A 13,473-nucleotide genomic window follows, 5' to 3' on the forward strand; every position below is an offset into this window, starting at 1 on the left:
ATAGGAGGATCTGTGGGTAGTGGGAACAATGCTCCATTTCCTCCTGGAGATTCAGGAGTGAATGGTCTATAAGAACATGTGCTTTATTCAGAATGGATTGTCTCTGTTATCGTGAGGAACAGTTTATGGCGAGTTGATAGGGGTCAGACATATTTAATAGACTCAAGCTTCTTAAAACTGAAGTCAAGATCCAATGGTATTCCTTCAGGCCTGAAGGCTCTTGTCAGTTGACTTCCTGGATTTTGTATGCAGCAGCTTTCCTTAACTTAAAATTATTTAGCTGTAATATTAATGAGGGAATGTGCTACTTTCTCAACTACTCTATCTTGCAGTTAGGGTTAGCATATTGACAGGACTGTTAACGAACAATGGCATTAGTTAAAAAGGGTTTGAGTGTCAAACTATATCAAACGCAACAAAATTGTGGGCAGAGATCCTTACTGTTTGGCCAGTGCTAACTGATGGAAATCTCTGTAATGGGTGGATGAAACCAAAAGCACAGTGCCACAAACATTCCAGGCTCCAGTGACAGTGAAAGCAGGACTGAGAGAGTCTCCAAGCTGGGCTCCTGGTATAACACAGGAAGCAGCAGGTCATTGAAATAAATGAGATGCTGTGCTTTTATTGGTTTATTATTAATGCTAATAAAATAAAAACTGAAATAAATGAAGATGTGGTGCTTTTATTAAACAGTTGGCAATAGGACGATGCTGAATTGTATTACGTGGGCCACACATCCTGCCATTGAAGATAATGGGAGCTTGTGTGTGGATCTGTGGGAGCATTATCCCTTCACTCCTTATAGACCATTTCCTCCTGGGGATTCAGAACATGTGCTTTATTCAGTATAGATTAGGTCTCTGTTATTGAGAGTAATAGTTTAAGGCTAGTTGATGGGGATCAGACCTATTTAATGGACTTGAGCTTCTTTAAACTCATGTGTGTGTACATGAAAGAGAGAGAGACCTGTATGCTATGGGTGTGAGGGAGAAAGAGACTTGTACACTGTGTGAGAGAGAGGGAGATGTGTATGTGTAGAATTATATGCACAGTGTATGTAGGATGTGCATCTGTTGCTTTCAAGGTATGTGCTCTCGCTGTACATGATAGTACTTTCTGTTAGTTGCTGATCTGCACATATCACTGTGAGCACTATAAAGAAAATTGATTTACTTTCATTAAACCAATTTAAGTGATTTAATTGTACCATTAGCCAAATGTCGTCATTGTTGCTGAATATTAGATTTTATTTATTAAGCAGTTCAGGACACTCTCCAGGATTGGGGCATCTGGCGAAAACCAATTTAGAAAAGCCAGTTGGATTGTTTGATTTTTGTGTAAACTATTTTCCATCACTCAACATAATACAGAGAGATGGAAGTGTTCCTCAAAGAACATGAGTGTAGTTGCTGCTCCATACCCACCTCCTTGTGGCATATCAGTTAGTTTTCTCTCATGTTGCTTTTAAACCAAGTTACACATTCTGCCTAATAATGGCCTCAGGGTTTGGTTTCCCACTTTTCCGACATGTCCTCAGCCTTCTCTTGAAACTAAAATAACCTCAGCCTGTTCAGTCTTTCCTGTTCGACGCACAATAAAAAGTGTAATTATATACTTTGCCTAACATGGAGCAAGTCCTTCCCAGTGAAGGATTGGGAGTCATTCCCCAGTGTATGATGCTGGTGGGTGAACCAAAGGTTCAGGTGTCATTAAAACCAGCTGGAACTGGCAGAGGACTAGAACAGGACACAAACATGGCATTGTTTTTAACTATGCAAGTATTTATTTTTCACTTCATACAGAACATTGTGCTACATGCAATGCATGGCTGGGACTAAGAACCTGGGTCAATGACTTTTTTGGGTTGGTGGTTGGAGTTTAAAATATAGTCGAGAACAACAGTTGCTAAGAATTTTCAGGTGCTCTTTAAGGCAACAGGAAGTTAAACTGGAATTTCTCACTTCATTCATGGCTGCGAGAAGTGTAATTACTCATAATTTTTGTCTGATCAGGCATTGTCTGTGCTTGGGAAACATTGGTGCACTCTAAGAGAATGTGCTATTTCAACTTAAATGGCAGATTGATTAAAAAGGAGTAATAGTAACTTCTGCTATTTCAGCTGAACATCTTCCATTTGCTTAACAGACCAACGGATGAGGTCCAGTCTATGAACGGAAATTGCCCAGGCTTCCTGTTCCCTTTCATCACTTCAGGAACACTAGCTAACTTCTTAAAAATAGTTGGTGGGTTTAGTGTGGTGTTACTACAGTGACATCAGGTGTAAGTGTTGCTGTCATTTACAAATCATTCCCACTTACCTGGAGAAGGTGACTGCTCGTAGATCAGGAGTTAGTGTTGTCAGTTCATCAACTTTTACTGTTTTTAATTTTAGTTCTTGTTCAGAATTTACTGTAGTGAGGTCATTGAAGTTTATTCTGAGGATCAGTATGTCTGGGATTGGCTATCCTGGTTAATTATATTTGACTTGTTGCTATATAGATCATAGCTGAGTGATGAACAGCTGACATTGAAGCAGGATGCTGTGGGACTAGTCACACAGAGGCCAGAGTGGACAAGGATGACATATTTCTGTCCCAGCTGTTATTTTTAATGTTGTTAGAAGTGACTGTGAAGCTGTTAGATTGCTATTATAGAAAGGAGTAGACTCCTTGGCCTGGCCTTAGCTCACTACCACACTATTCTTTGATGAATTTTTTTAGATTAGATTATTAGATTACATTACAGTGTGGAAACAGGCCCTTCGGCCCAACAAGTCCACACCGACCCGCCGAAGCGAAACCCACCCATACCCCTACATTTACCCCTTACCTAACACTACGGGCAATTTAGCATGGCCAATTCACCTGACCCTGCACATCTTTGGACTGTGGGAGGAAACCGGAGCACCCGGAGGAAACCCACGCAGACACGGGGAGAATGTGCAAACTCCACACAGTCAGTCGCCTGAGGCGGGAATTGAACCCGGGTCTCAGGCGCTGTGAGGCAGCAGTGCTAACCACTGTGCCACCGTGGATCTTGAAAAATAAACCTATGTTAATGTTGAACAAACTAAATGAATGAACAGCCACAAGTCTCAGGGGAGCACCTACTGTTTAATGAAAATTTAATTTCAATGTAGATTCTCAAATTGCCAAAAATCTTGATTTTGCTACTTTGCTCTGGTCTGATCATTAACTTGCTCAGTTGGTACCACAATCATTCTGGTGCTATAAGCTTCTTTAGACACAAGGGACAACACATAAACTCTCACCATCTACATTAACAAATTCTCCAAGGTGGAAACTGAGCTTGGCAGACAGGTCTGTGTCTCAATCAAATAAACAGACCCGGTTCAGTAACCAGCCCATAGCTTTGACGTTGTCACAGCAACTTTAAACCACGTGAGAAAATGTCTTCCTGAATCTGTTCACGGATAGAGAATATAAAGATTTTTATATTAGAATTACAACAAGGCAAAGTCAATTTTAAAAGCAGAGTTGTAGCCCTAAGGAAGAAGCCCCAGCCCAAGAAATCAGGGTGGTTGTGTTGTCTGTGATAGTGCATGAGGTGAACGTTTAGCTCAGTGTTGGATGAGGGTTTGGTAGCTGATGGTTACTCACTGAATTGGTGGCACAATTCTGTGAGGCTGAGCCAACTCACCAAACAAGGAACTGGAGGTGAATCAGCTGTAACCTGGGTCATATCACCCAAACGTGTGAGCAAACACAAATAGAGGGACAAGGAGGATACTCACAGTCAAATAAACACACGATTGAACATTCTCCCCTCCACTTGCACATTTCCTGAAGGCAGGAATTCCAATACTGGACAGACTGAGCGAGAACACAGCCAGTTGAGATCTACCAAAGTCATTTCTTACTCAGCCAGAAGAAAGAGAGTTTCTTGCGATTGGGTTTGCTGCTGACAATGCGGAGGACGCGGGGCGAGCGCCAAACCTTCAAGGTGCAGTCGTCACTGGCCGTGATCAACATCTCCTGGTCCACGGGACTGAAGGCAACAGAGTTCACCACATCATCGTGCTGCAGCTTGGCCAAGCAGATGTTGTAGTGTCTGTCCCAGATGTAGCCATGCCGGTCCTCAGCACCACTGCCAGATAGAGACAGATACAACGTCAAGAAACAACCCCTCACTGACCCATCCCACCCGACACCGGGCCCGACCCCTCACTGACCCCTGCACCCCGATACCGGGCCCGACCCCTCACTGACCCATCCCACCCGACACTGGGCCCGACCCCTCACTGACCCCTGCACCCCGACACCGGGCCCGACCCCTCACTGACCCATCCCCCCCCGACACCGGGCCCGACCCCTCACTGACCCATCCCCCCCCGACACCGGGCCCGACCCCTCACTGACCCATCCCCCCCCGACACCGGGCCCGACCCCTCACTGACCCCTGCACCCCGACACCGGGCCCGACCCCTCACTGACCCATCCCCCCCGACACCGGGCCCGACCCCTCACTGACCCATCCCCCCCCGACACCGGGCCCGACCCCTCACTGACCCATCCCCCCCCGACACCGGGCCCGACCCCTCACTGACCCCTGCACCCCGATACCGGGCCCGACCCCTCACTGACCCATCCCCCCCCGACACCGGGCCCGACCCCTCACTGACCCATCCCCCCCGACACCGGGCCCGACCCCTCACTGACCCATCCCCCCCCGACACCGGGCCCGACCCCTCACTGACCCCTCCACCCCGACACCGGGCCCGACCCCTCACTGACCCCTGCACCCCGATACCGGGCCCGACCCCTCACTGACCCCTCCCCCCCGACACCGGGCCCGACCCCTCACTGACCCATCCCCCCCCGACACCGGGCCCGACCCCTCACTGACCCCTGCACCCCGACACCAGGCCCGACCCCTCACTGACCCCTCCACCCCGACACCGGGCCCGACCCCTCACTGACCCATCCCCCCCCGACACCGGGCCCGACCCCTCACTGACCCATCCCCCCCCGACACCGGGCCCGACCCCTCACTGACCCATCCCCCCCCGACACCGGGCCCGACCCCTCACTGACCCATCCCCCCCCGACACCGGGCCCGACCCCTCACTGACCCATCCCCCCCCCCGACACCGGGCCCGACCCCTCACTGACCCATCCCCCCCCCCGACACCGGGCCCGACCCCTCACTGACCCATCCCCCCCCGACACCGGGCCCGACCCCTCACTGACCCATCCCCCCCCCGACACCGGGCCCGACCCCTCACTGACCCATCCCCCCCCGACACCGGGCCCGACCCCTCACTGACCCATCCCCCCCCGACACCGGGCCCGACCCCTCACTGACCCATCCCCCCCCGACACCGGGCCCGACCCCTCACTGACCCATCCCCCCCCGACACCGGGCCCGACCCCTCACTGACCCCTCCACCCCGACACCGGGCCCGACCCCTCACTGACCCATCCCACCCGACACCGGGCCCGACCCCTCACTGACCCACCCCCCCGACACCGGGCCCGACCCCTCACTGACCCCTCCACCCCGACACCGGGCCCGACCCCTCACTGACCCATCCCACCCGACACCGGGCCCGACCCCTCACTGACCCATCCCCCCCGACACCGGGCCCGACCCCTCACTGACCCATCCCCCCCCCGACACCGGGCCCGACCCCTCACTGACCCATCCCCCCCCCCCGACACCGGGCCCGACCCCTCACTGACCCATCCCCCCCGACACCGGGCCCGACCCCTCACTGACCCATCCCACCCGACACCGGGCCCGACCCCTCACTGACCCATCCTCCCCGACACCGGGCCCGACCCCTCACTGACCCATCCTCCCCGACACCGGGCCCGACCCCTCACTGACCCATCCCCCCCGACACCGGGACCGACCCCTCACTGATCCATTCCCCCCCCCGACACCGGGCCCGACCCCTCACTGACCCATCCCCCCCCCCGACACCGGGCCCGACCCCTCACTGACCCATCCCCCCCCGACACCGGGCCCGACCCCTCACTGACCCATCCCCCCCCCGACACCGGGCCCGACCCCTCACTGACCCATCCCCCCCCCCGACACCGGGCCCGACCCCTCACTGACCCATCCCCCCCCGACACCGGGCCCGACCCCTCACTGACCCATCCCCCCCCGACACCGGGCCCGACCCCTCACTGACCCCTGCACCCCGACACCGGGCCCGACCCCTCACTGACCCCTGCACCCCGACACCGGGCCCGACCCCTCACTGACCCCTCCACCCCGACACCGGGCCCGACCCCTCACTGACCCATCCCCCCCCCGACACCGGGCCCGACCCCTCACTGACCCATTCCCCCCCCCCGACACCGGGCCCGACCCCTCACTGACCCATCCCCCCCCCGACACCGGGCCCGACCCCTCACTGACCCATCCCCCCCCGACACCGGGCCCGACCCCTCACTGACCCCGTACTGACCCCTCCCCCGACACTGGGCTGGACCCGTACTGACCCGACCCCCCACTGACCCATCCCCCGACACCGGGCTGGACCCTGTACTGACCTATCCCCCGACACCGGGCTGGACTCTGTACTGACCCATCCCCCTGACCCCTCTCTGACCCCATCCCCTGACACCGGGCTGGAACCTGTACTGACCCATCCTCCCGACCCCTCACTGACCCCGTACTGACCCATCCCCCGACACTGGGCCGGACCCCCCACTGACCCATCCCCCCGACACCCAGCCCGACCCCTCACTGACCCATCCCCCCGACCCCTCACTGACCCATCAATCAACACCGGGCCCGACCCCTCACTGACCCATCCCCCGACACCGGGCCGGATCCCATACTGACCCCTCCCCCCAACACCGAGCCCGACCCCTCGCTGACCCATCCTCCCAACACCAAGCCTGACCCCGTGATGACCCATCCTAACACCGGGCCCGACCCCTCACTGACCCAAGCCCACGACACCGGCCCCGACCCCTCACTGACCATTCCCAACACCGAGCCTGACCCGTCACTGTCCATCCCCCTGCACACAGCAGCAGTATGTACTGTGGTGGATCTGGCTGAGGTGTTGGTGATGGAGGGTGTGGATGTGGTCTATCGGTAAAATGCACTGCAGAAATTCACCAAAGATTACACAGCACCTCCCAAACCCAGCTGCTTACACTGAGAAGGACAAGGGCAGGAGTGACATGGGAACATGATCACCTGCAAGCTCATCTTCCAGTCTCTCACCATCCTGACTTGGAAATTTATCGCTGTTTCTTCACTGTTGTTGGGTCAAACTCCTGGAATACTCTCCTAAGGGCATTGTGGGTCTACTTCAGGAAGGCACCTCACCATTACCAAATGATGGTCAGATTTCCTCTTATTGGAGATGGTCATTGCCTGGCATTTGCGTGGTGCCAATATTAATTGCCACTTTTCAGCCCAAGTCTGGATATTGTCCGGATCTTGCTGCATTTAGACATGGACTGCTTCAGGAATGGTGCTGAAAACTGCCGCCATTAGTGAATATACCCACTACTGATCTCATTAATGAAGGGAAAGGTCATGAAGCAGCTGAAGATAGTTGTGCCTAGGACACTATCTGCAGGAGTTCCTCAAGGTAATGGCTCCCAGCCACAATGGACTGGGCATACTTGAAGATTGTTGAATATCAGTCAATCAAATCCTTTTGATTTCTATTGACTACAAGGTGGCAATTAAACGGCATTTCAGCAAGCAGGGAATAATGGAGCCCTATCAAAACTGTAGAGTCATTCAGCATAGAAACAGGCCCTTCAGCCCATTGGTATTAGTCGACATAGTGTAGTTTGTCTAATTGCATTTATCTGCATTTGGTCCATAGCACTTAAAATGCCTGTGCATAGTATACTCAGGTACTCGCAAGACTACCTCCACCAGCCTCTCAGACATCACATTTCATATTTCTATCCTCCTCTGGGTGATCACTGTTTTCTCAGCTCTCCTCTCAACCACTTGCTCCTCACGTTAAAGCTGTGCTCTCTCTGATCGGAGATCCATCTGTCACGTGGCAGCAATTATCACAACTCTCTCTGTCTCTGCTTCTCAGCATTTTGTCTAGTCGATCAGATCCCCTCTGCTCCAGGGAAAACAAACCCAAGCCATCCCGCCCAGCCGGAGACATTCCATTCCAAGCAACATCATGGTGAATCTCGATTGCACTAGAGTGTATGCAGACATGTCCTTCCAATAGTGTGGTGACCAGAACTGCACACAGTATTCCATAATGTTGTATCAAGTTGGAACAAGACTTCCTTGTTCCTATATTCTATACCCCAGATAAAGAAGGCAAGTTCCCTATATGCTGCCTGCTGTACAAGTCCATTGATCTCTGAAAAACACAAAGTTCCTTTGTTCCTCAGTACTCCCTACAATTTATGTGTATAACCTTCCTTTTTGGAGATGTAATAATGTATCACCTAATACTTACCAGAACTACATACTACCTGCCACTGCTCTGCCCAATTAATTAACTCATCAACGTCAGGGTGTCCTCTTCACTATCAACACCACCATCAATTTTCATGTCATCTGTAAACTTAATTAATTATAACTTCTACATTCACATCCAAGTATTATAACAAAGGTCCCAGCAGTGAACCCTTTGGTACATTTCTGCTATCAACCTAGTAATGGGGAAAATTACCAAACTACAGTGGTGTAGCTGTCCTAGAACAGTTTGGCTAGGGGCCTAAGTTAACCAGAATGATGGCATGGCCCACAGGCCGTGCTATCCCCAGTGTGATCAGGTGAGTTTTCACATCAACACGGTGACCTGGATTGGCTTCAGAGTGAGAATTATGAACGGGTGGACCCCAGGATGTTGCTCGGCTGAAATACAGCCTTGGTGATCCCACCTTCAAGAAACATGCAGAGGAGACAAGATTAGCTCTGCCTGAGAACAGGTATAACTCCCTCAGCCAAACCGAGGTAGTTGTACCAAGCTACACAGGTGTTGTTACTGAGTCAGGGCCTGGCGACCATCCCCGAGTTAATAGAGATATGGATTCTTCCTTGTGACTCTCACTACCCTGACTGTACCAGCCCTTTCTCCCACTCCTCCTGAAGGATGAGCAGCCATTGTGGTAGAGGAGATCAGGCTGCAGCATCTGTGGAATCTAAAGAGAGGCTCAACAGGGGCAAATCAAAACCCAATCCGTTACCTGGCAACGTAATCTCTGCTGACATCCAGGAAGATGAAGAAGCACTCGTCATTGGGGGTGTAGGCGGTGTGTGCCCTCAGAGTCTGAGTGATTTCCCGCATTGTCTTCAAGTCAAACACATGGATATCAATCTCCTCGGCAATGGGTGGAGGGTTCATCGGATCACTGATGATACAGCCTTTGGGCCAGGCTCGACTGTTCACGTATAAATACCTGTGAGAAAGAAGAATGCAGTATCAGAACCACAAAGCGGTGAGTAGTCGAGGAGCTGATGTGCAAGCTGGTGTCTCTAATATGATTCACAGTCTTTGTATGCTTTGGCAGAATGGAGAGGGAGGACTGACCTGTGATCTGGAGACAGACCCATGCCTATGATGTGACCGTGGACATCAATCGTGTAGTCCAATGCATCAAAGAACTCGTTGGAGCTTCGTTCTTCTCCTAACACAGGTCCTGATGTCGTCATATGTTGAGGCAAAATTTGTTTAATACCTGCAATGACAAGAGTCACAGAGTCCTTCAGCATGGAGACAGGCCCTTTGGCCTGAACTGCTCCATGTCGACCAAAATCTCCATCCATCCACGCTAACCCCATTTCCCTGCACTTGACCCAACTCCTTCTAAACCTTCCTATCCATGTATTTGTCCAAATGCCTTTTAAATGTTATTAATGTATCCGTCTCATTCACTTCTACTGGCAGCTCATTCCATATGTTTACCACCCTCTGTGTAAAATAGTTGCCGCTCAGGTTCCCTTTTATACTTTCCCCTCTCACCTTTTATTAAACTGACTAGTTTGGTCCTGTTCCATAATTATTTTGGGACCAGTGACCATTGAAACTTAATAGAACTAAGTGCTCTCCCGCTGTCACCTGTCCTGCCCAATTTCCCAAGTGCGGGTCGAGTTTTGTCTCTTTCTGAATAGAACCCTCCATGTACTGCTTGAGGAAACTTCCCTGAATGTACTTAACAAATTCTACCCAATCTAAGCCCTTATCGCTATGGCAGTCGCAGACAGAGTTTTGACAAATCCAGTGAGATAATCAGTTCTGGGGAAAATAGTTCTTGGGATTTGGGTTTGAACCGCACCATAGTAAGTGGTGAAATTCGAATTCAATAACTAAAACTTGGAATTAAAAGCTGGTCTCACTGCACCTATTAATGGACGCCATTGTCAGTAGTTATAAACACCAATCTGGTTCACTGATATCTTTCTGAAGAAGAATGGCAGCATTTCTTCCCTTACAGACCTACATGTGACTCCAGACCCACAGCAATGTAGCTGACTCTTAACAGCCCACTGAACTGGCTGAGCAAAACACATAGTTCTAGACCAATGAAGGATGGACGATAAATGCTGACCCAGACAGCAACACTCATAAACCGTTAACAAATACAAATCAATTCAAAACGAGGGACAAGTATGCCCAGTACATTTGTTTCCACATGCTCCTTGGATGTTTTGACTGGGCAGAGACAAGATTATTTGGTATCTCACTTGATATCTGATAATACCAACCCTGTTCCTCTCCTTTGCCCAACATCCAAACTATAGACTTCAAAAAAATAAGGATCAAAAAGCTCCCTTTCAGATGCTCTGGTTTTCTCCCACAGTACAAAGACGGGACTAGATTGTGTTGGGATATCTGGTTGGCATGGACGAGTTGGTCCAAAGGGTCTGTTTCCATGCTGTACATCTCTATGACTCTATGCGCAGATTAGGTGGATTGGCAGTGGGAAAGCAAGATTGTGGGGAAGGATAGGTCTGGGTGGGATGCTGTTCAAAGGGTCAGTGTGGACTCAATGGACTGAAAGGCCTCTTTCCCTACTGTAACACTGAATAAATCATAGCTGTTCTGTTCTGGGCACTGCACGTTCGGAAAGATGTGAGGACATTGGAGCAAGTGCAAAAGAGAATGACAAGAATGGTTCCAGGGCCGAAGGATTTCAGCGAGGAGGCTAGAGTGGAGGAGCTGGGACCACTTTCTTTGGAGAAGGTCAGTTCGAGGTGTTCAAATCAGTGTGGAAAGTGAGAAACCCATTGGTGGAAGGATCGAAAAGCGAGGCCGCAGATTCGGGTGATTGGCAAAAGGAGCAATGCTGACATCAAGACCAATGTCTTCCTGCAAGAAGTGGTTAGGATCAGAGATGCAGAGTCAATGAAGCTCTCACAGAATCCCTCCAGCATGGAGGAGGCCATTCAGCCCATTGAGTCTCCACTGACCCTCCAAACAGCATTCCACCCAGACCCACCCCCCCCCACCCAATCCCGTAACCCCACATTTCCCATGGCGAATCCACATGGCCTGCATATCCATGGACACTGTGGGCAATTTAACATGGCGAATCTACCTAACCTGTTCCATCTTTAGACTGAGAGGAAACCGGAGTACATAGAGGAAGCTCATGTAGATACAGGAAGAACATGCAAACTCCACACCGTTGCCCAAGAGTAGAATTGAACCCAGGTCCCCGTCACTGTTAAGCAGCAGTGCTAACCACTGTGACACCAAGCCACTCCTTTCAAAGCAGTATTTGACCAATTTCTGAAGAGGAAACATTGGTGAGGTTACAGGGAATTGCAGAGCACTGGCACAAATACAATGGGCTAAATTGTCCCCTTATGTGCTGTAACCACCCTATGATATTATTTACCCCTCTCTGTTACCTACTTTACAATGGTCCTTAAAATCTACCTCACTGCTTGAACATCTCCACATCTGTTTTAGTCAAATGTTATTTCACCATTGTTCCTTCCTTGGGACAGTGCTGTATAAATGCAAGCTGCTCACCATCACACCACCAAAACCCGTACTGGTGACCAAGAGCTCGCCGCGGGAGTTGGTAGCTACCTATTTGATGGGGAGTATATGTAAGGCTTCCTGTGGTGAAGATCAAGTACTTTTTGTCTGGATTTGTCTGCTGTTCCGATAGGAGACTCATGTCTGCTGGCTTCGTTTTGGCCTGTAGAAAAAGTTTTGCCACCCTTGCTTCAATTTGTTTTTCATCCATTAGGGGCTGCTCCCCATCGGAGAATACATTCCCATCTCTCTGTTCGCCATCCTGGCTGCTGACCATGACCTCTCCTGGGCTCTCACTCCTGTGCTTTGCTCTGGTGCACACCTCGTCCTCGCTGTCACTGCCCAGGTCAAACACTTGGGGGCTGGAGTCACTCGGCTGCTCCTCGGAGCCCAGCAGCAGGTCGGGAGTGTTGTGGCGGCTGCAGTCTGCCACCATGACAGTTCGAATGGTGCTGGCGTTCAGATTCTGTAGCTGAAACAGCCTCTTCACCACGTTTATATTCTCCGATTCGATATCCTAGAGTGAGGTAGAATATAGCATTAAGACTCAAGATAAACAGGCAACATGCTAGCCCTCAGCACTCAGACCTCAATGTTACACACGGGCCAAAGCAGAACACGGTGGGTGCTGGAATTGGGCAACAGAAACAGGAAATGCTGGGAGTTCAGCCTTTTGGGAGAACTAGTTCTGATGGGGAGAAACAGACAGTGCATGTTTGAGCTGCTCCACCTTGCATCAGAACACTAAAGAAACACAGTTATGAAAAGTATTGGACAGGAATGAGCCAGATCTCTATCAATAGATGCAGTGGACCACACAGGGGGTGTTTTTAGGGGAGCACTGAAGTGCAAAGACATGGAATTAAAATGAAGAATTGCAAATTCTGGAGATCTGAAACAAAACAAAAACAGAAATAGCTGTTGAAACTCAGCAAATCTTGCAGCATCTGGGAAGAGGGAAACAGCGTTTCACGTGCTCTTCAGAACTCAACTTCAAGGGTCACTGGACTCAAAAACCTAACTTTGTTTTCTCTCCACACACCTGCTGAGTTTCTCCAGCAATTTTTGTTTTTGTGCAGAGGCTCAGGAGGGTCCTGGGTGACCAGAGAATACGGTGCCAGTGATGGAAGATACGGTACGAGTTATGGAGAATACGGTGCCAGTGATGGAAGATACGGTACGAGTGATGGAGAATACGGTGCCAGTGATGGAAGATACGGTACGAGTTATGGAGAATACGGTGCCAGTGATGGAAGATACGGTACGAGTGATGGAGAATACAGTGTCGTGATGGAGAATACAGTGCCACTGATGGAGAATACGGTGCTAGTGATGAAGAGTACAGTGCTGTGATGGAGAATACGGTGCTGTGATGGAGAATACGGTGCTAATAATGGAGAATACAGTGCCGTGATGGAGAATACGGTGCCAGTGATGAAGGGTACGGTACCAGTGATGGAGAATACAGTGCCAATGATGAAGGATACGGTACCAGTGATGGAGAATAC

At 50.8% G+C, this 13,473-nt stretch overlaps 1 protein-coding gene across 2 annotated transcripts in view; it reads right to left on the reverse strand.

Annotated features, from left to right (window-relative positions):
- Window positions 1–3,094: 3,094 nt before the first annotated feature.
- fbxw5 (F-box and WD repeat domain containing 5) overlaps window positions 3,095–13,473 on the reverse strand; it is a 183,850-nt gene continuing 173,471 nt past the window's right edge. Inside the window, exons 6-9 of one of the 2 annotated variants that reach the window (XM_087998593.1) lie at window positions 12,017–12,482; window positions 9,509–9,656; window positions 9,165–9,377; window positions 3,095–4,107 (exon numbers count right to left, since the gene is read on the reverse strand). In XM_087998593.1, coding sequence (XP_087854719.1) covers window positions 3,870–4,107; window positions 9,165–9,377; window positions 9,509–9,656; window positions 12,017–12,482 — 1,065 coding nt within the window. In that variant the 3' untranslated portion in view covers window positions 3,095–3,869. Of the gene's footprint in view, window positions 4,108–9,164; window positions 9,378–9,508; window positions 9,657–11,956; window positions 12,483–13,473 lie in introns of both variants that reach the window. The other variant, XM_087998592.1, reaches the window with a different exon arrangement.

This window comes from Chiloscyllium plagiosum, unplaced genomic scaffold (assembly GCF_037043375.1).
Source record: "Chiloscyllium plagiosum isolate Xiang-an unplaced genomic scaffold, Cpla_swu_hap1 HiC_scaffold_21, whole genome shotgun sequence".
Taxonomy (NCBI): Eukaryota; Metazoa; Chordata; class Chondrichthyes; order Orectolobiformes; family Hemiscylliidae; genus Chiloscyllium; species Chiloscyllium plagiosum.